This window comes from Lutjanus erythropterus, chromosome 4, assembly GCF_056507025.1.
Source record: "Lutjanus erythropterus isolate fLutEry1 chromosome 4, fLutEry1.hap2, whole genome shotgun sequence".
NCBI lineage: Eukaryota > Metazoa > Chordata > Actinopteri > Lutjaniformes > Lutjanidae > Lutjanus > Lutjanus erythropterus.
Window position 1 is genome coordinate 10,694,562 of NC_139320.1, and position 25,601 is coordinate 10,720,162.

Here is a 25,601-nt window from a genome sequence, read left to right on the forward strand (position 1 = left end):
AAAAATGCTTAACACACCAAATGCTGAACCCCACAACTAATCTAAATTCTGTATGTGCTGCTACTGTTTGTTCTACAGTACCACTTGAAAAACAAGTCATTACTGTCTGAGCAATCAACACACACACACACACACACACACACACACACACACACACACACACACACACACACACACACACACACACACACACACACACACACACACACACACACACACACACACACACACAATGCGGTATGTTGCCCTGGTGGAAGGATGAGTAATCCACTGATACAATGTTGGCGAAGGCAAGGACCTCAGCACAGTGAGGCATACAGAGCTGCATTCTGGGAAAGCGAACAGAACAAGTATGAATCATAGGGGTATTAGGGAACAGCTCAACAACTACTGTGTTCCACTTCTGCTGAGAGCCGGGTGAGGAGCTAAATCTCTTAACAGCTGCTCAGGTTTGGAGGGGACAAACATCATGGGTACAAACTGGCTTGTTGGCGAGACCTCTGGCTGGACTTCAGATAACACAGAGGGGCGGACATGGAGAGAGAGAGAGAGAGAGAGAGAGAGAGAGAGAGAGAGAGAGAGACAGAGAGAGAGAGAGAGAGAGAGAGAGAGAGAGAGAGTGTGTGTGTGTGTGTGTGTGTGTGTGTGTGTGCGTGTGTGTGTATGGGACAAGGAGCAAACACACACTCTGTTTCCACATCAGAAACTGATACCCAAACCACTTAAATACAGCAGCCACATTAAAGTCACGTCTATGTGGGTGTTGATAGATGCTGGTGTTGATTTAATACTGGCACCCTGAGGGGTTAAACTGGGCTGGAGCCAGCTGGAGCTCAGCACTGCCCTTTCATCCAAGTAATAACCCGCCAAAGATCAGCTGCAGCTACTGGCTGGGACTTCTCTAACAAGTACTCATGCAGGGGGTATTCAAATAAATAAAAATCTTATTTGTTTTGCCTAAAAAAACAACGCTCACAACCTACTCCTACACCCACTTAAAATACCCTTTCTATTCAAGCTCGTGGGTTATTTCGCCCAGTCTCTAGTCAGGGCAGGGTTGAATGGAGTTGGGCAATATGATAAAAATTTTCCTGTCCCCCGCTGTCATCCATTCAACCAGCAACTGCCTTTGTATTTATGGCCAAATTACTCCAAGCAGAGTTCTGAATTTAACTACCAGGCCTGTGACAATCATGACCAATCACACTTTCATTTTCTTCAAATATCTAGTCTATTTTTTGCATGCCGTTTTGTTTTCATAAGTTTAATTCAGTTAGACATGACTGTTTCACAAGCTAAAATAATTGGTCAAATTCTGGGGATGAATTTATTGCTTCTTTAATCTTTATATTGTGATATAAACCACAAATAAATTAGTATTTTTAAAACAATCCACTCTTGTTTCTGGAAACATCAAAATGAAATTTTATCACAGCACTGCTTGTATGTGTTAGGGCATATGGAAGGAATGTGCTTGAGAATACAGTGTTTGTGGCCACGGGCCATGACAGATGTGGTTGTGATAGAGCTTCTGTGATTGGTCACACCAGAAGGGGCTTCTCATAGTGAGATACCCCACTCACTTTTCAGAGAACTGGGGTTACCCTGCTGGTAAGAAAACGGCTTTTGCAGCCCTACAGAAATATAGTAGATGTTAGTGCCACTTTTTGAAAGTCAAACCAAGATTACAATGGATTACATTCACAGAAGAAGGATCAAATATACATAAAATGCTGCCTGTTAAAGGCATAGTTCACTCAAAAATGAAAATTCATTCATTATCTACTCAACCTCATGCTGATTGAAGGTCGGATTTAGTTTTATAGTTCACAAAACACTGCTGGAGTTTCACAGGAAAACAGCACTGCGGTATCTCCCAAACAATGGAAGTGAATGGTGACCAGTTTTCAAACATAAATAAACAGAATAAAGACATAAAATGCCTCCATACTGCTCATCTGATGTAATCCAAGTCTCCTAAAGCCCCGACATGCCATGCACACGGTCACACCACACACACCCAGTTCAGATGTTGTGCACATGAATGTGGCTCCAAGCTTAAAATCTACATTGAAGATTTAGGCTAAAAACCCAAGTCAACTGAAGTCAACTTGGCACATCAGGACTTTAGGAGACTTGGATTACACCAGACAAGCAGTATGGAGGCATTTTATGCTTTACTGGGCCAGTGGGCCATTCAGCAGACAGGGGTCTGCAGTCTAGTCCTGCAGAGACAGGCTAGATTGCTCGTCGTGTTTTGTGTGTTGTGTGCTTTGCTGGCTTGCCCAGTTGGCCAAGGCACTTGTATTTTGTGTGTATTCTGCGTGTTGCTAGCTTCCACAGTTAGCAGGATACTCGTTGGGCGCCTCATGTGCTTCGTAAGCCTCTCTGGCTTACAAAGTCACTTGTTGTCTTCTGTGTCTCTGTGTTTTGCTAGCTGCCCTGGCTACCAAAGACACATAAAAAGGTTAACTTAATTTTGCACTTAATTTGTTAATAAAAAAAAATCTCTGTAAACCTCTGTGTACACTTTTGTCTCAGTTTTCCCTTATTCCTTTTTCACCCGGTTACATTTATTTATTGTTACACCCCTCATCCCCTAGCCCAAACCTGGGCGTCATAACAAATATGGATGGGCTGACTGTGATCGTTTGGAAAAATTTTAACATATCGCTCAACTCTGCTACATAGGAATGGGCTATTGGTCAGGAAACATTGAACACTTCATTTATAAATGATATTATTTCTCTCTATAGGTACTCTGTCATATAGCCTGTGTACTATTGTTCCCCCTTCATTATGACGAAGCCAGCATAAATCATCATCATTAAATAAATGCTATCTATTCATCTGCTTCTTTAGTTTGTGATCAGGCCTGTTTGGATTGGAGTGAACAGCTGCTCATTGATGGGATCACAGAGTAAGACAATTTTCAGACACAATAACAGGTGCTGTGATGCGTCACCAAACAATGCCAGTGTGTTACTGGCAATTAAAAACAGTGGGTGTGTTTTGTAATTAAGAATGACGTATGTCAAACTACATCTCAGTGCATTTTAGGCTTTCAATCATTTCTTAGCTTACAGTAAATACTTGTGCATTTATTTAATAATCAGCATTTTGCATGGAAGTTTCCTTCAAAAAGGATTTCACAGGATCAACTTCTGATTTTATATATGCGTGTGAACATGTTTTCCTGGTGAAAAATTAGGCTTCATTGAGGTATGTTATAATCTCCTCATCATGTCTACTTTGGGTTTACAAGAGAGAGTAAAGTGATGGCAGGACCTGAGTATTAATCTAGTATAAAAGATGCCTAATAAACACATAAAAACACACTTAATTATGTTATGACTCTTGAAGATGTTTGACATACAAGATAATGTAGATGACATTACCCCTGTTATCTTTCCTGTACTGGATGATTAATGCCAATGCCACTTTTTTAGCTTCATCCAATATGAGGTGAATGCAGGTGGTTAAGATACACAAAGAAGTAAATGACAGGTTACAATTGAAATTCACTGATGGCAATACCTCTGTTTACTTATTTGGTTTAGTTTACTCATGTGTCGTGCAGATGCAGACATCTAAAAACAACATGTTATTTGTACATGTTCTGATTTATTCATTAGAAAAACACTACACTGTTCCCAAATGTTTACAATCACTGATGAAGATGAGCACAAATTACCTCAACTCAAATGTAGAAAAACATCACGTCTGGTTTATTCTGGCAAAACATTTTCCTTCTTGCAATTTATCCTTGAGCAGGTGGATCCTTGAAAGTTGCCATGTAAGATGTTGCCTGTCACTCAACTGAAAAGACTTTTTATAAATATCAAATAGGAGGAAATCTGTTACCATCCAGAATCACCACAATCCTGCACAGAAAGGTATTAACTTCATCTGCTGGAATTCAGTTAGAAATTGATGCTTTTATACTGACATAGTGGCTAAAATAAATTGTGCTGTTGTAATTATCAAATTTAGCATTCACATATGAATTGAACATATCTGGCTAATCACTGTGGTGGTGATACATGTCACTCCGACTCATATATGCAATTGACTGACTGAAATATAAATTGCATACACATTTCTAGTGTTGACCAGATCTGCTAGTCCTATATAGTCTGAACATAGGCCATTCTGTGTAATGTTGGTTTCCCCGAATCATGTAGCTACATCAGTACTGGTAGCTCATTTTTAAAACATATGGAAAATTATTTCAGCAAAATGTGCACTTGAACGACTGCTTGCGATTATCTCTGACCCATCGAGGCGCAGTATCCAAAGGACCTCTGAACATGTCCTGTGGTATCGGACACCAAGGCATTAGCAACAGATCATTTAAAGGCTCATTCATGCTTAACATTAAACAAGCATATGGACACAGACAGAGCCTCCTGTCCATACTCTGTGTTAATTTTGTCTGTATTTCTGCACATTTTCTCAAAGTTTACAGATACTGACAAAACAGACCAGTACCTCTAACAGTCATGGGGGCAGTGAGGCCAATAGTTCAAGCCTGACACACGACAAGTAAGTTTTAACAATCTTAAAGTATGGGAAATGACGTTGTCAATTAAAATAATTCTCTGTCCACATTTCCTGATATATTTAATGGCCACATGGATTACCGTCGTCTACTCCGCTTTCTCCTCCAGCATCACCATGTTTGCTTTTGTCTTCAAACTTTTGTCTCTTCTTCCTCTTCAGGGTAACTTTTGACTCTAGAGTGACACTCTAGCAGATGTATTGCTTAACATCCAATCCAACATAAAGGACTCATGAAGTATGTGGGAAGTGATGGTTATATCATTTGAAATTGACATATCTATTTTTACACATAAAGGGGGCATAAATGGCCCTTCAGTCCTTTAAGTTGCAAAGCGGGACCTCTGTGGATCAGACTTGTTCCAGCACATCCCACAGATGCTTAATTGGATTGAGGTCTAGTAAAGACGCACGTTCCCATTGTATTTACTTTCGGTGGTGGACAGGGGTTGGCATGGGTACTCTAATGGGTCTGCAGCTACACAACCCCATGTGCAGCATGCTGCAATGCTCTGTGTTCAGAAACCTTTCTGTCAGAGGTAGCGTTAACTTTTTCAGCACTTTTACAACAGTAGCTCGTCTATAGGAACAGACCAGACAGGCTAGCCTTCATTCCCCACGTACATTAATGAGCCTGGGTGCCTCTGACCCTGTCACCAGTTCACTGGTTGTTCTTCCTTGGACCACTTTTGGCAGGTGTTAATCACTGCATACAGCAAACACTGCACAAGACCTGCTGTTTTGGAGATGCTCTGACCCAGTCTTCTAGCCATCACAACCTGGCTCTTGTCAAAGTTGCTCATATCTTAAAGTCGCCCATTTTTCCTGCTTCCAGCACATCAACTTGAAGAACTGACTTTTCATTTGCTGCTGGATGTATCCCACCACCTTAACAGGTGCCACTGTAATGAGATGATAAATGTTATTCACTTTACTTGTCACTGGTTTTAATGTTGTGGCTAATCACTGTAAATATATAGTTTAGTCGTTTAGGAGTAATCACTAAATTAGGGGGACTATGAGTGACTTCATTTTGAGTTGCAGGTTTGTTTGTTTTTTGTAGAACAAGTTAGTGTTATTTGGTACTAAACAACTGGTCCGACTTTGGGCAGTCATTCCTCCATTAATTTATGTTTTTCCACTTCTGGTCATCAAAGTCAAAGCTGCCACACCCTGGCTGCTGACAGATCTGTAGAAAACTGGCAAAGTAAATATGAAAGATGCTTTACATTCAAATACAAATTGACAGCGTAAGTACATAAGATGTGTCTCAAAAAAACAGAGTATTTCTTTGAAGTCAACTGTCTCCCTGTCTCATTGCCTCTCCATCAGTCAGACAGGAGATCTGCATGAGTGATTCTACTCACTGCCAGCTATTATACTTCCCTCTCTCCAGCAGTGCTTTCTTAAATATGCATGCCCTACATTTCCCCACCACCTTCCAAATTCAAATGGATGTCCCCTGCTCTCGCCTCTATTCTCTTCTGCTTCCTCTCCCCTCCTGCCTCTGCTCTCTGCAACTCCGCTTTATTTGTGGCTGACCCAATTTCCAGGTTTGATCCATCCTGCGGTTTTGAGGCAGACTGTGGAGCATCAGACTGACTGACTGACTGACTGACAGACAAGACAAGACACAAAGGCACACCAACAAGCTGGCATGGATGCCTCTGCTGTGCCCATTACCGTGCCCACCCACCCCTCAGCGAGAATGAACTCATCACTCTCCGCCTCCTTGTGCCAAACCCAGCTCCGCTTCTTTGTCTTTACGGCTCCAGACGCGCACACACACACACACACACACACACACACACACACACACACACACACACACACACACACACACACACACACACATACGCTACACCCCTCCTGCTCCTCCACAACACCATTTACTGTTTGGTCTGAAGAGAGAATCTGAGGCTCATCCATTGTCTCATTGATTCGCCATAACAGGGTGGGCTGCTAAGCAGCCACAACAACTTCACATCTTCCGCTCTTTGTAACCTGTGGCCAGGAGCAGATCTGAGAAATTCATCTTGTCAGAAAAGCGGAGGCAACTCTCTGGAGGGTGACAGTGGAGGGAAGAGGCTGTAGATGTGGCCTGGCAGCTTATCCATTTGTCAGAGTGCATCATGACTGAATGACTTGATCCATCTCCAGAAAGCGTATTTAGAAATCAGAAATGATTGTTCAATTTTGTGAGATTGAATACTGTAATACTAGTCTATTGCTGCAGCAGCTACCAGTCGGTGTCTGTCTGCCTGGCTGAGTCAACGGTGCTATTGCTGCAGCTGATGATGACATATCTGTCTTACATAACTATATTACATTGTGCAATCAGGGCAGAGGGGTCTGAGGAATCAGGACACAATGGTTTTATAATACCCTGAGATCATCCATGAGAAGATCTATGGATTATGGAAAATAAGGTTGACCAATCATGATTGGTTACATTTTGCACATTGGCATTCTTGCTGAGATTTTGATGAGAAGATCAATGGCACTCTTATAAATGTCTGTTAACTATGAAGCTACAGACATGGGACAGACAGAGCTTAGCTTAACATAAGAAACCTTTTTCACAGATTGTTCCCAGTACATTGCTGGAATAACCAATGAGGCACCACTAGCGATTTTCACTATTCACACATGCAGCTTCATTCAAAAACATTTTAGTCCTGCACCTTTTCACACACGGCATGTATAGGAAAAATTACCCACGTTTAACTCAGGGAAAATTAGCTAAGTTTGGGGAAGACTTAAGTCAATCTTATTCTCATTAATAAGCATACTCTGATCACTTGTCCACTGATGTAGTCTTAGAATCGCTTAATAATACAGATGGATGACTCTCTTATTGATTAGATTAGAGAGTTTATAATGTTAAAACAATCTATCTTTGGGAATTAAATCAAATTCAAAGTAGAGCAAACAGAAATCACGCAATCACAATAAATTGTGTAATAGTTGTGCACTTGAATGACTGGTTGCAATTTTTTTCTAGCCTTCTGCTTTCAGAGCTAGTTAGCAATTATTAAGTTATGACTAAAACCATCAATAATCAAATGGAGAGACAATTATGTCATATGATAAAAAGTAGGTCTTAAGTCTAGGTTTGACACCCCTTATTTAAGTGATAGACCACGTGTGTGAAAGGGCTTCAACAGACTGAGAATATGGGGAAATGGCTAGCATAGCTCTGCTCACCCAGTAACAAATCTTCACAAAAACAAAAGTATATAAACAATGGTTGATTTTATTTTTTCATTTTATTTTTTCAGTGGACAGAGTCAGGCTACCTGTTTACCCCTGCCTCCAGTTTTTATGCTAAGCTAAGCTAACCAACATTTGGGCTGTAGAATCACATTTAACAGACAAATATGAGAGTGTATGGATCTTCTCATCGAATCCTCTGCATGAAAGCAAATAAGCATATTTACCACAATGTTACCTAAGTGTATACAGTACACTGAAGGGGTTGTCATACTGCTGTTACTACCTAGACTGACATAGGCTAACAGAAGTTACTGTTTGGTCTAATTACAAAAAGCTACAGTGGCTATAACAAGTGCACTGACACAGAGGACTCTTCCTGTTCTCTCTGTGCACTTTTGTACTTCCTTCATATTTTTAACCTCACTCTTTTTTCATTCATTTTTTCTTGTGTCTGCTTCCCAGCTCTCTGTAGGTCACAGGAGCAGGCGTTGCTGCTGCTGAGTCAACATCACAAGTGGAACACTGGCCTCAGAATTACAAAGACACACACACACACGTGCGTGCACACACACACAAGTCACGACTATTAAGTTTAGCGAAGACTATCGCTAGAGTAATCCTCTCAGCTACTGTGCTGAAAGTAGGCTAAGTGCTAAACATTTCCAGACTGTCTAATAGGTGAGGCCAATAATCTTTCTGGATCATGATCCACTTACAGGTTGTCCACATCAGACAGGTCTGCACTTGTGTTAGAAATTCTCAGAATATTTCAATGTCTGGATGTTCAGAACTGGAATAATACTTGGATTTTTTGCTTTTGAAAAAGTAATCCTGTGATATTTGCATTTATAATGCTGCAGCAAATGCAAAAAGTGCAATAAATATGCTGTGCTCATTCTTTAGACCATCATCCAATGTGCTAGACTGGAATGTGTATGCTGTAGGGCTCCAACTAACAAGTACCATAATTATCAAATAATCTATTGTTTACTGTGATGATTGATCAGTGAATCTATAACAGAAAAATTGTGAAAAATGCTCATCACAATTTCCCAGTGCCCAAATCTTCACATTGCTTCTTTTGTCCAACCAATAGTCCACAACCCAAAGACTCTTAATCTACAATCATAAATGAAAAAAATAAAAGAAATGAAATGAAATGAAATAATATTCTTTCAATCAACTAGTCAATTAAATGCCTAATTGTTGCAGCATGCCCCACAATGACCTGCCAAAAACAAGGCCATCTTCATTTTTGCATCTTTAAAAAACAAATTCCTACAGTTCTACACAAGGACACTACATTTCATTCAGCCTATACACTGCATGTCTCTATTTTAACCTTGTAATAATACAAAATCAAGAAATTTACTAAACATTTAAATAAATTAAATGAATTTCACCAGGCACATTAATATTATGAAATCAACAAGTTATATAAAATAGCTGTTTCAGTGCCATACACATGTGCAGTGACGATAGAGGGCATGTGGTGCCGTGGCGGACTGAGATAATTTCTTATCTTCATGTACTATTCTTTCCACGCTCCGACTTGTCTATCCTTTCCAGCACAAGTGTCTTTATGTGTGTGTCACTCTAAAGCAGTGTGTGTGTGTAAACCACCTCTGTTGTAAAACTCATTACTGTACCTTGTAAGTTCAGACTGTCCGCTCGTTTAATGATTATATGGAAAATCTGACAGACAGACTTCCTTATTGGTCACTTTAGTCTCTCAAAAACTTGGTAAATGACTGATGGAAACTATTGTCTATACCAAGGGAATTGTTCTTTTCTATCTGCGTCAAAAGTTCAAAGTGAATTAGGCAGGTTGAGGTTTTTTTTTTCTCTGTGATCTGCCTCCACCACTTGTTGCAAAGGAAGGAATCCAAACTTCAACATCTGGTCCTTTTTAGTCTTCTAAAATCATTATGAAAGACCTTTAGGCTGCCAAGATGAATCATAGATGCTTTGTTTATTTGACATCTATTTAGCCCCTATTAAGATTACTGCCTTTGAAGTGTTCACTGTTAATACTGTGAATTTAAGAATGCTGTTTAATGTGACTTTTGCATTTCTTAAAATTAAGAGTCATGTATAAGGTTTGCATGCCTTTAGTTTGTTTTGTGGTGTTTTCTTCTTCTGAAAGAGAAAATCTTAACAAAGCTGAAAGGACTTTAAGACTAGTAGAGCAAGTGATCAACAGAAAAATAATTGGCAAACATCTTAATATGCAATTCATTATTTAAGTCAGTGGTTCCCAAACTGGGGGGCGCAGAGCCACTGCAGGGAGGGCATGGATGACCAGGGGAGAAATAAAGAGTGAAACAAAGCTGAAAAATGCAATTTATGTAGGGAAATAAACAATCAAGAGTTTGCTGATGCTATCCTGCTTTATTTCACTAAAATTCAACTTTAATAATTTTATCAGTTACTTCCCAAATTATTGTTTGATCATAATTGTGGGGTGACTATCGTTGGAGTCTTGAGTGTTGGTTGAATAAAACATATTGTGATCTTGGCATTTTTTACCATCTTAATACAGTTTGAAGATCAACTGAGATCATTTAATAATGGAAATCAGTACTTGCAACCCTTAATTTTAATTTAAAAAATAATTTGACCTTGATAATATTTTTTATATCACTAGAGGACCTCATGTGATTTAGAAATTACCACCCCATGTTGGCTACCTGCAGAGAATTTGCACGGGATAAGCAAAGTCTGAAATTTACACAAATTTACTGACATTATCTGGTGGATATGATATCAAGGTGCTGCGTAACATCAAGTTTTCAAAAGCAAAGTTGTTTTGCCCACTTTGTGCATGTTTTACAAGCATTAATACACATTTACAGCTAACGTTCTCCGTCATCATCACTCATTTTAATCATCAATATAGCTGATCTCACAGCACAGCTGTTTGTTCAACTGCTGTTGTGAGTCAGGATCAAATTTCACACTCTTTCAGTCATCTAACAACAGACAACAGATATTTAAAATAATTACCCCAAATCATCAAGCTGTCGATTCACACAGGACTAATAATACCACATGATCTCCGTGTTTTACATAATATAGTAGATGATTTGTATTCAAATATCTTCTGTACAAATTACAACATGGCAGATTCCACTGCATTAGGTTCACAGATGACCTCGGCAATTATTACAAAATTACTACAGGACACAACATTTAAATCATGGCGTGTAATTAATCTTGATGATGTCTACTTCAAAAAACTGGTGCAGCATTGCTCTGTTTATACTGTGTCTCATGTGTTCCTTCCTTCCTACTAGGGGTGGGGGAAATTTCCGATTCTTAGATGCATCGCGATTCGGACGTGGACGAATCTGAATTGATTCACAAACGTCCAAATTTCGATTATTTAAATCTGTTAATTAAAGTGATACAGAAGCTTCTAAATAATGTGGAACTAAGAAGCGCGGTACGCGTCATCGCCGGGACACTTTGGGACGCGCACCTGGAGCGACACGCGCACAGCGGAAAACAAACATGGCCGACCGGCAGCCACCTCGCCATGAGGTCCGAACAGCTCCTTCTAATTTAAAAGCAGCCGCGTGGAAACACTTCGGCTTCTACAACGTCGACGGTGGAAGCGAACTGGACAAGAGCCACGTTATATGTAAGCTGTGTCAAGCTAAAATAAAATACTTTGGCAACACAACAAACATGAGAAGCCGTAACTCGATTCCACCCGACGGAGGAGTCGGGGAGACGGCAGGCTGCTGTTGCTGCGGCTACTAGTGGCTACTGTTGGTACTTTCCAGTTTGCACATATTTCCAATAGTTTAATAAAATATAATCGAAATGAATTCTTATTACAAATGCGCTGTTTTTAAAAATTGCAAGTGACGAATGCTTATTCAGTGAGACAAAAAGAAATGTGTTTGTGAAAAAGTGCATCAATATACATAAAGATGCATCAATAATCGTTTTATAATCGAATCGTAGCCCCTGAATCGTAATCGTAATCGAATCGGCAGGTGCCCAAAGATTCCCACCCCTACTTCCTACTTTGCCTTTGTATAGATTTTATTTTGTTAACTCATGTTGGGGAAAGGTCCACTGTATAAGCCTACAGTTTTTTGACCTCTCCTGTCACGTTTAACTTCTGTTATCAGTTAAATTGCTGTTTGTATAGTTCAAATAAAAATAAGCCAATAGTTGTACCTGTCCATGTTAATGTCAAATGTGTGTGTGTGTGTGAGAGAGAAATAGTGGCTTAAAAGATGGTCCTTTTTATTGCAGATCTACTCTCATAAACATCCCAACAACTCCCAAGTTAAACTGTATTCAGGATGTAATGTAAGTGCCATGTCATAGTCATGAAGTAATCTCGGGTCTCTTGCAAAATATCGGAGTAGTTAACTGGGGAGCAGAGATTCTGCACCACATATGGTAATAAATCAATCATTTTCTCTTTGAGGCCACCAATCTGCGGCCTTCACAGGCTGTCAGTGACGTCATTTTATACAAGAAGAAAACAATGTCAGCACATTTAGTGCTGCAATCACCAGCAGCACATGACCAGGGCCAAATCAGGACGTTGTTCTCAGATATCCATCAATCATGTGACCTTTGAGATCGAGGCTGGGATAAGTATGAGCCCAATGCAAACCCAACAAGACTTTGATACTTCCTTGTTTGTCAGAAACATTACTGACGCAACAGTGCAGAATCTTTGTGCAACTGATGAGGGGGAGGACATGGATTAACTGGGTGGGACAATGTTTTTAAAGATACTAAGGTCAAATTGATCACTCACCGAATATCTCCCCATTCTTGGCATACTCGGTGACTAAGTAAAGCATGTTCTTCGTCTCCATCACCTGCGAGAGGGAGAGGACGAAGGAGGAGGGGCCGAGGGAGGGGAGAGAAGAGAGGGAGAGTGAATACACACTGAAGACCACTTTTCAACAGAAATTATCATCATCAGATAATCAAAATTAACAGTCTGTTGCAAAAAAATAGAATTACAAACCTCAATTCCAAAAAAGTTGGGATGTTGTGTAAAATATATATAGAAATGGAATGCAATGATTTGAAGATCCTTTGACCTAAATTCAACTGAATAAAATACAAAGACGGATAACTATGATACATCTTCCTTTAAAACAACATTCAGTAAGCATCTGAGAAGTCAGGACACTAAGAAAATGAAATTCTTTGCCATTCTTGCTTCATATACGACTTCATGTACTCAACAGTCCATGATTTGCATTTCCATTCCACTTCATAATGCAGCACACATAGGGTTGTGTATCGTTGTGTATCGTCACATGAGTGAATCGTTACACCCCTAGCCACACATTTTCATTGGGAGCCAGGTCTGGACTGCAGGCAGGCCTGTCCAGAACCCGTACTATGAAGCCACACTATTGTAATATGCATAGAATGTGTCTTGGCATTGTCTTGCTGATATGAGCAGGAATGTCCCTAAAAAATGTGTTGTCTGGATGGCAGCATATGTTGCTCCAAAACCTGTATGGCCAGCATTAATGGGAACTTCACAAATGTACAAGTTAGCCATGGGCACCAACACGCCCCCATACCATCACAGATGCTGGCTTTTGAACTTTGTGCTGGTAACAAGCTGGATGGTCCTTTTTCTCTTGAACCCAAAGAACACACCATCCATGATTTCCAAAAAACATGTAAATGTGAACTCGTCAGACCCCAGCATACTTTTCCACTTTGCATCAGTCCATCTAAGATGAGTTTGGGCCCAGAGACACTGGCAGTATTTCTAGATGTTGTTGATATCTGGCTTTCTCTTTGCACAGTAGAGTCTTAACTTGCATTTGTAGATGCAGCAACAAACTGTGTTTACAGACAACAGTTTTCTAGAACGTTCTCGAGCCGATGCAGTATTCTTTATATCATATAATCATGTTGGTCTTTAATGCTATACTGCCTGAGGGGTTGAAGGTCATGGGCATTCAATGTTGGTTTTCCACCTTGCCCCTTATGTGCAGGGATTTTTCCAGATTCACTGAATCTTCAAATGATATTTTGGATTGTAGATGGTGAAATCCCTGAATTCCCTGCAGTTGTTTGTTGAGAAACATTTTTCTGTAAACTGTTTCAAACAATTTGCCCACACGCTTTTTGGTGAACCTCGCCACATCCTTGCTTGTGAATGACTGAGCCTCAGGATGCCACTCTCAAAACCAATCATGGTACTATCACCTCTTATCAATTGACCTTTTTTGCTGTGTTTTTGCCAAACAGGGTTCTTTGAGAGCACCACAACTTTTCCAGTCTTTTGTTGCCACTGTAGGAGCTTTTTTGAATTCCGCTGCAGGCATAAATTCAGAATGAGTGTATTTTTACAAAAAAAAAACAACTGAAGTTTACCTGTTTGAATAATAAATATCTTATTTCTACTGTATTTGATTGAATATAGGTCAGAAGAGTCTTGCAAATCAATCCATTCTGTTTTACTCAGTGACCCAACTTTCTTTGGAATTAGGGTTTCTAGAATAAAGAAAAAGAAAACGAACACAAGTGACTAAAACATCACACAATTGTTCAAATGGGTTTTTCAACCACAGTGTCTGGCATCCATGGAGTCAAGAGCAAAAACAAAACCCATGAATGGCACAGGTCTAAATATGGTATCCATGTAAGAGAATGGAGGTGGACGGTTGGTGTTGCCGAGTATATCTGAATGGTACTTAAAAACCTCTCAGTCCTCACACGGTGCCGTGTTGTGTAGGAGGGGAACCGATTTAGAAGCAGAAACACTCAGGAGATGAATAGCATTAAATGCGGAGGGGAGAATCAGATGGAGAGGGGAGGATGAATCAGACACAGTGAGCCAGACATTCACACTAGAAATCCCACGCTCATTGTTTATGATCAATTTTCCATCTGTTACACTGACCGATTCATGGATTTAGGAAACGAAAGCCAGGTTTGTTTGTTTTTTGGTGGCCTTGGTTGTGTAACAAACAACATTATGTCCTCTCTGTATTGTTTTTGAGCTGGAATACAACTGGTTGATGAATTAAGTCCATTTATTGGTGCTCGATTAATCAAAACAAGGAGCATTGAGAGCCCATACGCAACCTAATCTGGGAAAAAAAACATTCTCACAGCAGACATTTTGACTTGTCACAGCAGGAAAAGCACAGGTGTAACTAATAGTATTAACGATGGCTCTGTTTCATTTAGGTGTGCCAGTAAACCAGCATGTACAATAGCAGGGCCCTGGCACTGGTGCACCTGAGTGGAATGCAGCCATTATTAATGTTATAAGTTACACCTGTGTTTGACAAGATGAAACATTCACCATGATAGAGGTCTAATTTAAATTTATGATGGATGTGTTTCTGTTGTTTGCTGTTGCTGTTGTTGTTGTTGTTGTTGTTGTTGCTGTGATGGGATGCAGCAGCAACACACTAACTAGCTTCATATGTTGTCCGTCATGGATCTTATTAACAATCTAAATCAGTCTGGAGGAATAACTGGACAAAAAAATGGGGAGACAAAAGCAGATGTTTTGTGCAGATTTTCAAAGCTAACAATAGTCTTCCAAATAGCGCTGAGTGTTGTTTGACATTTTTTGAGAGTTTCTGTACTTACCTCTACTTAATTCATATTTTTTAATTAGGGACAACACACATTAATTAACATCAATATCCATACTAGCCAACCTTAGGCCTCAAAAATAGAGAGGATTTCAAAACCAAAGCATGAGGCTTGCGGTTCCTCCAACCAGAAAAATGTAGGTTCCACAGACTTCACAGACAGGCTTTCTACATTCTGGTGATTTTTCTCCTTCTTGGACTTTCAGCTGTTCCCATTAGAAGTTGCAACAGTGGATCATCTGCTCGCTGGCAGAACGGGCCCAGCCAAACCCGGTATGGTTCTGTATATTGGATTTGGCACAGGCTTTTTATGCCGGATGCCCTTCCTGACGCAACCTTCTCTATTTATCTGGGTTTGGGACTGGCAATTTGGTAATGCACTGGCTTGTGTATCTCCAGTTGCTGGGGAACTGGGGAAAAGTGTGTTGCCCAAGGACACTTCAACAATTACTGGCTGGAAAACACAGCATTTAGCCTAGTCCAATTTCAATTTTTTCTTTACCCCTTCCCTTGAAAACTTTCTGTAAGGAACAGGAATTCCTCTTTCCTGAACATTTGATATTTGCTTGACTATTTGTCAATATTATGTAACTGTATCAGTTTTGTAGAATTTCTTTGCAGGCTGACACAATGTCAGAATTTTAAACTTTGATGCAATACTAGTATTAAAAAACAATACACAACACCTTTGTCCTTGGCAAACAACTTCTACTAATTTCTGTTCTTTTTTATTTAATAACCTTCACATAGTGCTGGTACAGAAAAAGTCACTGAACACTGTCTGGTTTTGCAAAGCAGTAAGACAAATTTCAAGCAGGACCACAAAGACTAAAAAGAGGCCTTGAATGAGCACCAGTTATTTTTGGGTGGATCTTGTATCATTTCTAATTGTGCTGCATTGAAAAAGCATGTTAACTAACAACCTTACATTACAGATATCAAAAACTCTTTTGATACCTTACCTTGGGAAATAAAAGCTTTTTTCCCCAGATGTTAAATAAAGTCAAAAGACAAGAAGCTGCACAATATTTCTGAAAAAATAGGATTATCATTTTAATCTGGAATTACCCTATTTAAAAAAAATAATAAAATAAGTATTTGTTTACAGATTCAATGGCAGATTTCAATACATGCCAGGTGTCAACACGAAAAAAACAAAACAAAAAAAACCCCAAAACGCTGAGCTTTGATACTCAGCCTTGCTTGCAAGGCCAGATGTCAAGACAGTCTGATACCTTGTGTTTTGGTACAAAATGAGTAAAGTTCAACAGGATGTTAATACTGTGTTACAAACTTTCCTACAGCAAGCCCTGTGGTTACACTTTAACACTTCCAATTATATTACATGCCTTCAGCTGTGCAACAGTAAAAAGCCTTGATTCACTGCCAATATTCACTGTACAACACTGCTTCGATACAGTGGACAAAGCTGACTTCTTGATGTGAATAACTGCTATGGGGGAAATATCTTTAACCTAATCTATGTCAACTAGTAAGTTATAATACTAGTGAAGAATTCATAGACTGAATTTAATATCAAGAAATGCAAGCTGCACTTTGTGTTTAATGCTTCATGGAACTGATGTTGCCCTTCTCAGAAGCTGATCTGTAACATCACTGCTTGTGCCAACAGACAGACTAACTGATTGAGGCAGTGGTAGACCAGCAGTTCCCATGTTCTGTGTGGTAAAATTACAATTTTTTGCAAATGGAATCTGGTTTGGTTTGGAGAGAGTGATATCTGGCTTATGTAATGGCTATTACCCATCAGAAAAGTACTCCAAACTGGAGGCATGCTGACTACCGTCTACTGTACTGACTATGGAAAAGTGTCTCATACAACCCCACTTTAAAAAACCTGAACTATCCCTTTAAACATTTCTTTTAATATGACTGATATACAAATGAAGTACTCATTTTGTATTGGCAATTCTATCAAAGTACCGATGGACAGAGAATGGTTTTGTAATTTTGAAAAGAATTTCCAGTGGTAACTCTGATTGCTCAAAATCTTTGTACTTGTAGAGAGACTCCTGGCAGTCTAGAATAAGACTGCAAGTGAAAGGATGGTGAGACGCAAGACGGGTACAAGAAGTGAATAAAATGGTGGCAAGCTGGGGTCAATAGAAAAGAGGCCACACAATACACAACAAATTAGAGTGGGGTCCACAGTTGGGTTGACTGTGTGCGTCTCTACATGTCTTCATTAGCTTGGGCTTCCCTCTGGGCCACAGGGCCAACCCTAGTTTATGAGACTGGAAAGGAAATCACTAATTGACCTGAGCTGATTGGATGGATGGACCATTGGAAATAATGATACACACCAAAATAACACAGCAGAAAGCTGGAACAGCGCCACATGGTTGTGTAATGATAATGAACACTCATTTACTTTCCCTAAACAAACTAACAGGACCCAAAGGCTTATGTAATGCAACTGAATCACAAAAATTGTTGATTTATTGGTGGTTCGGCAATTTTGTGAACGAAAGCAGGCATCATAAGTTTCCCTCTGCCTAGATAATGTACAAACAAAGTGCAACAGACAGAACAAATCATTTTAGAATATACAATTTGTGTCTCATAAAAAAATTATGTGAACTTCCCTTCCGCACCTGGACATGCACACAGCGGCTATAAAAGGTGCCATGAGGGACATGAAATTTGTGGGATTTATTTCTATAAAAATGCTTTTAGCACACATCATACTATTGATAGTGACAATGGGCTCTATTTCAACTGCACGCACGCAACGAAATAACCATGAGGGACATTTACAGCTTGCAAAGAAAACCATGGTGTACACTTTTTTGGATAAGAGACAGAGACAAAGATGTATGGAATTAGGCCTTTTTTCACGCAGATATTTTGACTTGTCATGGAAGGAAAAGCTCAGGTGTTACTAATAACATTAACAATGGCTCTATTCTATTATGGTGTCACTCTAAACCATGACCGTGAGCCAGCATACACAACACCAGGATCCTGAAAATGAAGCAGCTAAATGGAATTCAGGCATCATTCATTTTATTATTTACACCTGTGCTTTTTCTTCTGTGGGATAAGGTTTGGCCAATCACAGATGTCTGACAGTCATTGACCACTGAGCCCTCTACCATCATAACATTGTGATTTATAGGCCTTCAGTAGTTGAGGCAGTCTGTCCTTGTTGGTGGTCAAATTACATTTTCAACATGTGGGAGAGAAATAGAAAGCTGTCGCTGCTGGTGATCATGTTAATCTTACATTTACATGTCCCGTTTAGGATTCTTTTTATTAAACCTGTCAAACTTCAGAGGCTGAACACAACTAAATTGCAGACATGTGATACAGAGACTGTTTTACACCCGGCAAGGGGATGTATGTCAAACGCTCATAATTTTGCTTGCTCCCTTTGCCGGTGATGTAAGTGACAGTATGAATCGTTGGTGACCGCAGTGGTAAGCCGGTGAGAATGTCGGCTTTTATTCTATGGGACAGCCAACCACACAACAATGATGTCATCATGCATATGCTATATTTCACTGTGGACATTCTCAGTCCAGCTTGGTAGGTATCACCCAACTCTACAGTGACATGTCAAAATGTCTTCCATGAAAAAGGCCTATGAGAACACAAACAACACAAGAGTTCATTATTAAATATGTGATTTTTAATCACATTTCAAATTCATCAAAATATCAAAGACTGGCTCTACAATGATTCAACTGCATGGAACTTCAGTCTTGTTACAGCTCAACTTGTCATGCATGCTGTGCAGATAAATACCAAAGGACAAAGCTCAGGCTTAACACTAGCATTGCTAGTTGCTGCAAAAATAAAGCCCATAAATTCAATGCATATTAGATATTATTAAATATTTAAAAACTTATACTGTTGTTGAAATCCTCTAGCCAGCTGTGGATCGTGTTTGCTCTGGGTCTTTTTTAGCTAAATCATTGTGTAAATAAGTACTGACACTGTGTCCCAATATTTAATTAAATTGTTATTCAAGGTCCAATAAAGTCAGGGGGGCACTGACAAGAATTACTAATGGTTTTAACAAGTAATGAATCCATTCTGGCCTTAAGTAGATGTTTTATAAGAAAGCTCTCAATAAAAAAGTGTGAACGTGAAATAAATGGCAGCCTAAATATAGCCTGACACACAGTGTGGATCAGATCTGATGTCCCAGCACAATAATAAAACATTATTATACAATAAACCCCTCAACTATTAAGATTATATAGTTTAAATCATACAAGCAGCACCTTCACACAGTGCATAATACACACCATGCACACAGTAGTGCAGAGTGTCAGTCAGTCATTAACTACACTCTCATATCTTAAACTATCTAGCGGTGACAGGTTCTGCTTGGCAGCACTTGTTTGCTAATGCATTAGAAAATGACCTGGATTGGTTGTGCACTTTAGCACGCCAGACTGCGAAAGAATCTGAATAAAAGATCCACAAGGAGCAGCAATGAATTCTGCTCCACGAAACTGTCTTGTTCACAGATTAGCCAGAAGCAAGGAAAGTTGTAGACCCCCACAACAGATGTTATGTTTGGTCCCCACTGCAATGCATGTTAGACTAGGACTTGACAGACAAACTTCTAAATGAATCCCTGGCACAAACCTGTCTCGTTCTTAGTAAGAACTACTTACCAATAAATATGGGGTACATTAATACTTTTTTCAGACTAAAAACTGTGTCAAACCACTAAGCTTTGTTCACTACATCATAAAATATTTGTCACATTAATTACGTACTCACTAAATGTTGTCTTGGTCATTTACAGTCAGACTCAGACAACAGTAAATAGCATAACCAGCTTCTGTTTCAGAGAAGAGGACAGTGGCTGGACACAACATTGAGAGGACAAAGGGTGCCAAATTTTTTCTACTGAATAAATAGCAAGAAAAACAAAATAAACAACCACACAAAACCATTGAATCTGTATCCACTATAATAATGAATATTTTAAGCATTGTTATCTGTGCGTCCCTAAAAAGAAATCAAGTTTTTAATGTTTGTGAAACTGTCTAACCTGCATTAAAAGCAAAACAAACTGACTAAAACCAAAGACCAGTCTAAAACATCTCTGTGAAAAAGGGCCCAGGATCTTACAGTGCCTCTAACAACAGTTTCTGTATTAAATCTGACCTAACCCTAACAAACTAACAAAAGGTGAGGCACAAATAAGTTTGTGTGGATTCAGGCTCATGTAGAAGACATTACAGCTTTTACTAAATTTAACAAATATTCCTACTGTATGTGTGCAGTACTGACTGGAGGTTAGTAGCATGGTATTGATGGTGTCATTCTTCAAATATCATGGCTACAGTGACAGATTGCTTGAAGCTGAGATGGGTCAAAGGAAAAGTTAGGTCAAAGCACTGACTGACACAGCTTGTCAAGCAAAAGACAAATAAAAGCAAAAATACCGGTTTCAAAAGAAAACAAAAACCAGATTAATTTGATTAATTTTGCATGCTAGGCAGTAAAACGATGTTGAACTACTTGAGACTCACCTGGTAGAGCTTGATGATGTGGGGGTGGTCCAGCATCTTCATGATCTGAACTTCCCTGTAAATCTTCTCCAGGTTGACAGCATCCAGTTGGGTCTTGTCAATGATCTTAATGGCCACCTGCAGAGTGACAAGGCATCGACAACACAACTGTAATGAGTCGACTTCTCAATAACAAACAGCTGAATCACTGTAATAAGATTGCAGTAAGATACACCTCCCCATACTCACATAAACACTAGTACAGACAGCCATTTAATATTCTCCAGGAGGCAAAAGGAGACACTGTGTTCTGAGACACAAGATAAATACTTAAATACAGCTCATGTTGAAACCTCCACAAACAGCCTCAAAATTTGAGCCAAATAGCGTGAAAAATCACATGAAGGTACAGCAGAGGCAAACACAGGCCTCGCTGGATATACACACACACCCTCAATAACACGTACATGTTTAAATCACACACTCACAAGTTCAACACACTTGGCCTTTATTAATGATGTCCGGTAGGTAACAAGGCAATATTAACATCGCTCCTTCAGACTGTCTCATAAACAGCATTTCATCAGGCTGATCTGAAGTGTTCTGAGCGTCTGTGAGCCAAGCTAGAGGAGTAAACAACTCGAGAACCCAGTTTGCCTCTCAGCAATCACACCGCTGTTAGATTAAGCTAGAAAGACTATTAATGAAGACAGGACAGCATTAACAGAAATGCAAGGGACTCTTGTTTCAGGTACAAAGGAGACTTGAGCTGAAACCATTACTTGTTTAATCGATTAGTTGATCAACAGGAAATGATTCTGCAACTCAGTACTCAACAATAAAGAATGCTGGCTTGCCCTGGGCGAGAAAAATGATATGTCGGTCTAGTAAATCTAGCAATTCACTTGCCTAACCAGGCAAGTGGTAACAAAGAATTTAACTATTTTGATTAATTGTTAAAGTAATTTTTAATACCAAAAAAAATCTCCATACTTTAGAGGCTAAAAAGAGCATTTTCTGCTTTCCTCTATACTTACTGTTACATTAAGCTGAATATCTTAGGTTATGGACTAACAAAACAAAGATTTAAAGTCATTACCTTGGACTTTGAAAAACTGAGAACATTCTTCTCTATTTTCTGACATTTTATAAACATTATAGCCTCGGCATCCATTATGCCAAGTGAAAGAAAAACGTTGAACCTTTCAACCTTTTCAACTATTTTGATATTTTGATAAAAGGCCTATGTCATTTTCATTCTTATTTTGGAGCCAATAAACAGACTGAAAACATGAATATGACTTTGGGGAATTTGTGATGGTAGTTTTCACCAAATGACTACTCAATTAAATGAAAAATTACAGTATTAAATCATGAGAATAACTGTTAGGTGCAGCCCTTGGTGAGAGAAACAGGATCCAGAAAGGCTGGTTTGAGTTTGAAGGTTTACCTGACACCAAGCACTGTACAGCAGTACAGTAATAATACTGTCTGTGACACAAGTTCTTCCTCTATCACACTGCTGATCCTTTTATCCTCCATCTTGACTATCATCAGGTAAACACCAGATATACCCTGTTCAGGAATGTGCGATTGCCTGTATTTGACTAGCAATCTCACTGCCAGCTGACGTCACCCTGTGCTGCTGCCGCTGACACCCATTTTAATCCTCTTTAGCATATTTGCAGTTAGCACTTACAGTCAGATGTGCAGAAATGGATGTTTTAATATGTTTAACGCTCTCCTTTATTATCTCCCTACCCACAGCACAGACAGGTATGCAATTTGGTGTTAAACCCTATGAAGAAATCCAAATCTTTTAATGGCACTCCGATACGAGCCGAGCCCTCCAGGGCATAAAATTTAAAATGACTGGCCTTGTACAGAGGGATTACAGGGTACTTAGCATGGAAAGATCTGAGCTAACTGATTACATTGTCAGCTATACTCATACACACACACACACACACACACACACACACACACACACACACACACACACACACACACACACACACACACACACACACACACACACACAGCACAAGACTTCTTGCAAACTCTGCTGGCACAAGGTCATTCGAGGACAATGAGCTACAGGGGAATTTATCTTACACACAAAGTAATGGGAGCAGAACAGGCAGGAATGTGCTGCTATGATCAGAGATGGATAAATGTACAACAGGCAGGACCACATGGGAATGGGCAGGCACTGTGTGAACCCACAAGCTGCAATATGTACATAATGGGATGAATGGGTCAGTATAACACGCGCAAGCCATGAGTAGAAAAAGTAGGTTATGCACACACAGGTACGCCTATCTAGGAATATGCACACAGATGCATCGGATCTGCTGTTTCATGTGTCATTACACTCTGGTTTTCTCTACACATGCTCCAGGCTAACATCTCTTTTGCCCTGGCAAGTGCTCAAGACAGATGGCATCACATAAAGTTGATAGCTCGCCTCTCCAGCTGACCTTGGCCACTCCAACAAACAGCCCAGCTCTAGCCGAGCCAAGCAGCTGCAGTGCTGAGTGACCTCCACCAAACCAGTGGCCTGAAAAACAGTAACAACCATGCATGTTTTCATTCAACTCCAATATCGCACCGGCTGAGGGATATGTGTAGACATCTAGTGAAATCACCTGGTGTAGTGTTTAGCTGAAATTAAAACCTGCATAGCTGTTAGTGTTACACAGTGGCAGATTACCTGGCTAGACTAACACTGCGCCACTCTACAGGCTTCAATAACTAGATTAGCACGATAAGACTCTTAAGAGCCATTTTCTTGCCTAGTTATTCATTAAACCTACCAAGGGCCTCATCCCAACGATGTAAATCTGTTTTTCTGTACAGTGTGATTACTCACGTTCAACGACAAACAGTTGGAGGCTCTAGAGATCAAAGATCAAAGTGTGCAAGTGGGTTTTCATAAGCCTCTCAGGCTATTTTTCTAACACTCCCCCTGCCTCAAGCAACAAACCATCTTCACTCACAGACTGGATTTTAGGGCTGTACAATTATTTGAAATATTATCAAAAATGCTATGTGCCCAAGTGCAATATTCAAATCACAGAAGCTCCAATTTATTGATACAGGGTGTCTGCAAGTTTCAATAAGTTCAATTTAAGACCTTTTAAGATTATTGCGAACACAGGCTAATGTAAGACGTATTCCATGTCCATACTAGCAAAAAGTAGGCTACATGCACAGTTAGCATTAGTGTTTGTTTATTCAATGTTGTTTTTGTTTTGTAGTTGTTACAGTGCAATCAATAAGGCCACAGCAACAATTGTTGATAGATTATTGTCTAACTGCATTTTTTTTAAACCATGTGTGTCTCACACAATGCAGGTTCTTCACACACAGATTGAAAACACTTTACATTAAACGCCTCTGTGTCTCTGTCATTACAATAGAAAGTCATGGCACTTGGTGGTACTGCTCAAGAAAGGCCTCACTGTAGTGAGCTGACATAAAACTATTAGTACACTCAAACAAACCAAAGCCCTATTTCCTCTGCGCTCATGCTGCATCGCCTGAGAGAGTGCAGTGTTATTTGTGATGTCTCTCCAAACTTAAGTGAAGACCCCCAGAGCAGTGCCAGTCAGTGGATTGCTGTCTGCTGCATACATGCGTGCAGAACACTTTGCTTTCCAATTACAGAGCTCTCTCTAGCTGGCTGGCATACCCTGCTCCTCACAAAGCTCTCAGCACTGCTGGCACAAGAAACCACTAAATCACATCATTATTTGGATTACATAATGGGACCACCGACCCATGCCGCATGCCCCAGATACTGGGATGTTTACACCAGGCAGCCAGACTGTTAAGTTGGTGCGCTGTGGTGCTACTGTCTGGGTCAGTATTACCACAAAGGAGTACAGGTGACAGAGGTGGTAGTAAGTCACTTATGTGCAAGTCACAAATAAGTTCCAAGTTACTGTAGTGAAAATCAAGCAAGTCTACTCGAGTCATTGCTCAGGTCAAGCACAAGTCAAGTCATTTGAAATTCTTATTATCTATCTCAGTACCCACATTTCAATCAGTTAAAAGACAGTGATCACTGAATTTTATTTCCAACACTAATTGCTAATGTTGAAGCCTGCTTACACCTTATAAATCTTACTGATATTTGCCATTTTGTTGCAATCAATAACAAGCCTTACATGAACAAGGAGAGTGGGGCTCTGAAATTATAATCTAGATCTTAACTTAAAGTAAAGAAAGGAAAAGAAAAATGGAACACTGTGTAAAATTAAGTAATTATGTGACCAAGATGATCGTATGAAATTTTGTTAAAACACGTGATTCCAAATAAAGAAAAAAAATAAAATAAAAATTAAAAAAACAACTGAAACCATAAGTAAAACAAAAAATGTACATCACAGTGTTGAGCGTCCTCCTCTGGCTCACCTTTAGGAGGATCACACCATTTCTCTTTGGCCTATTAACACATCTGTCTAAGGTGCTTCTCATATGATAAGGCATCCTGCTTTTGTCTTCTTACTACCATTAACAATGTAATCCTTGAATCCAAATTTTATTATTTTTGGACTAGCCCCCTCTACTATAGCTGCCGTGTGTGTTGGCTTCTGCTGGTCAAGCTAAGTCAAGTCCTCTCAAGTCATCTGTCTTAAGTATAAGTCAAGTCTCAAGTCATAATTACTAGGGATGCACAAAAAACTATCAGGGCTGAAAAATTCTTTTAGCA

General features: G+C 39.6%; 1 protein-coding gene across 1 annotated transcript in view; it reads right to left on the minus strand.

Annotated features, from left to right (window-relative positions):
- The window catches only part of sik2b (salt-inducible kinase 2b), a 65,667-nt gene that overhangs the window by 38,159 nt on the left and 1,907 nt on the right, over nucleotides 1-25,601 (minus strand). The window contains exons 2-3 of the mRNA XM_084716942.1: nucleotides 20,906-21,022; nucleotides 12,563-12,626 (exon numbers count right to left, since the gene is read on the minus strand). Of these exons, the coding sequence (XP_084573068.1) occupies nucleotides 12,563-12,626; nucleotides 20,906-21,022 (181 nt within the window). The remainder of the gene's footprint in view (nucleotides 1-12,562; nucleotides 12,627-20,905; nucleotides 21,023-25,601) is intronic.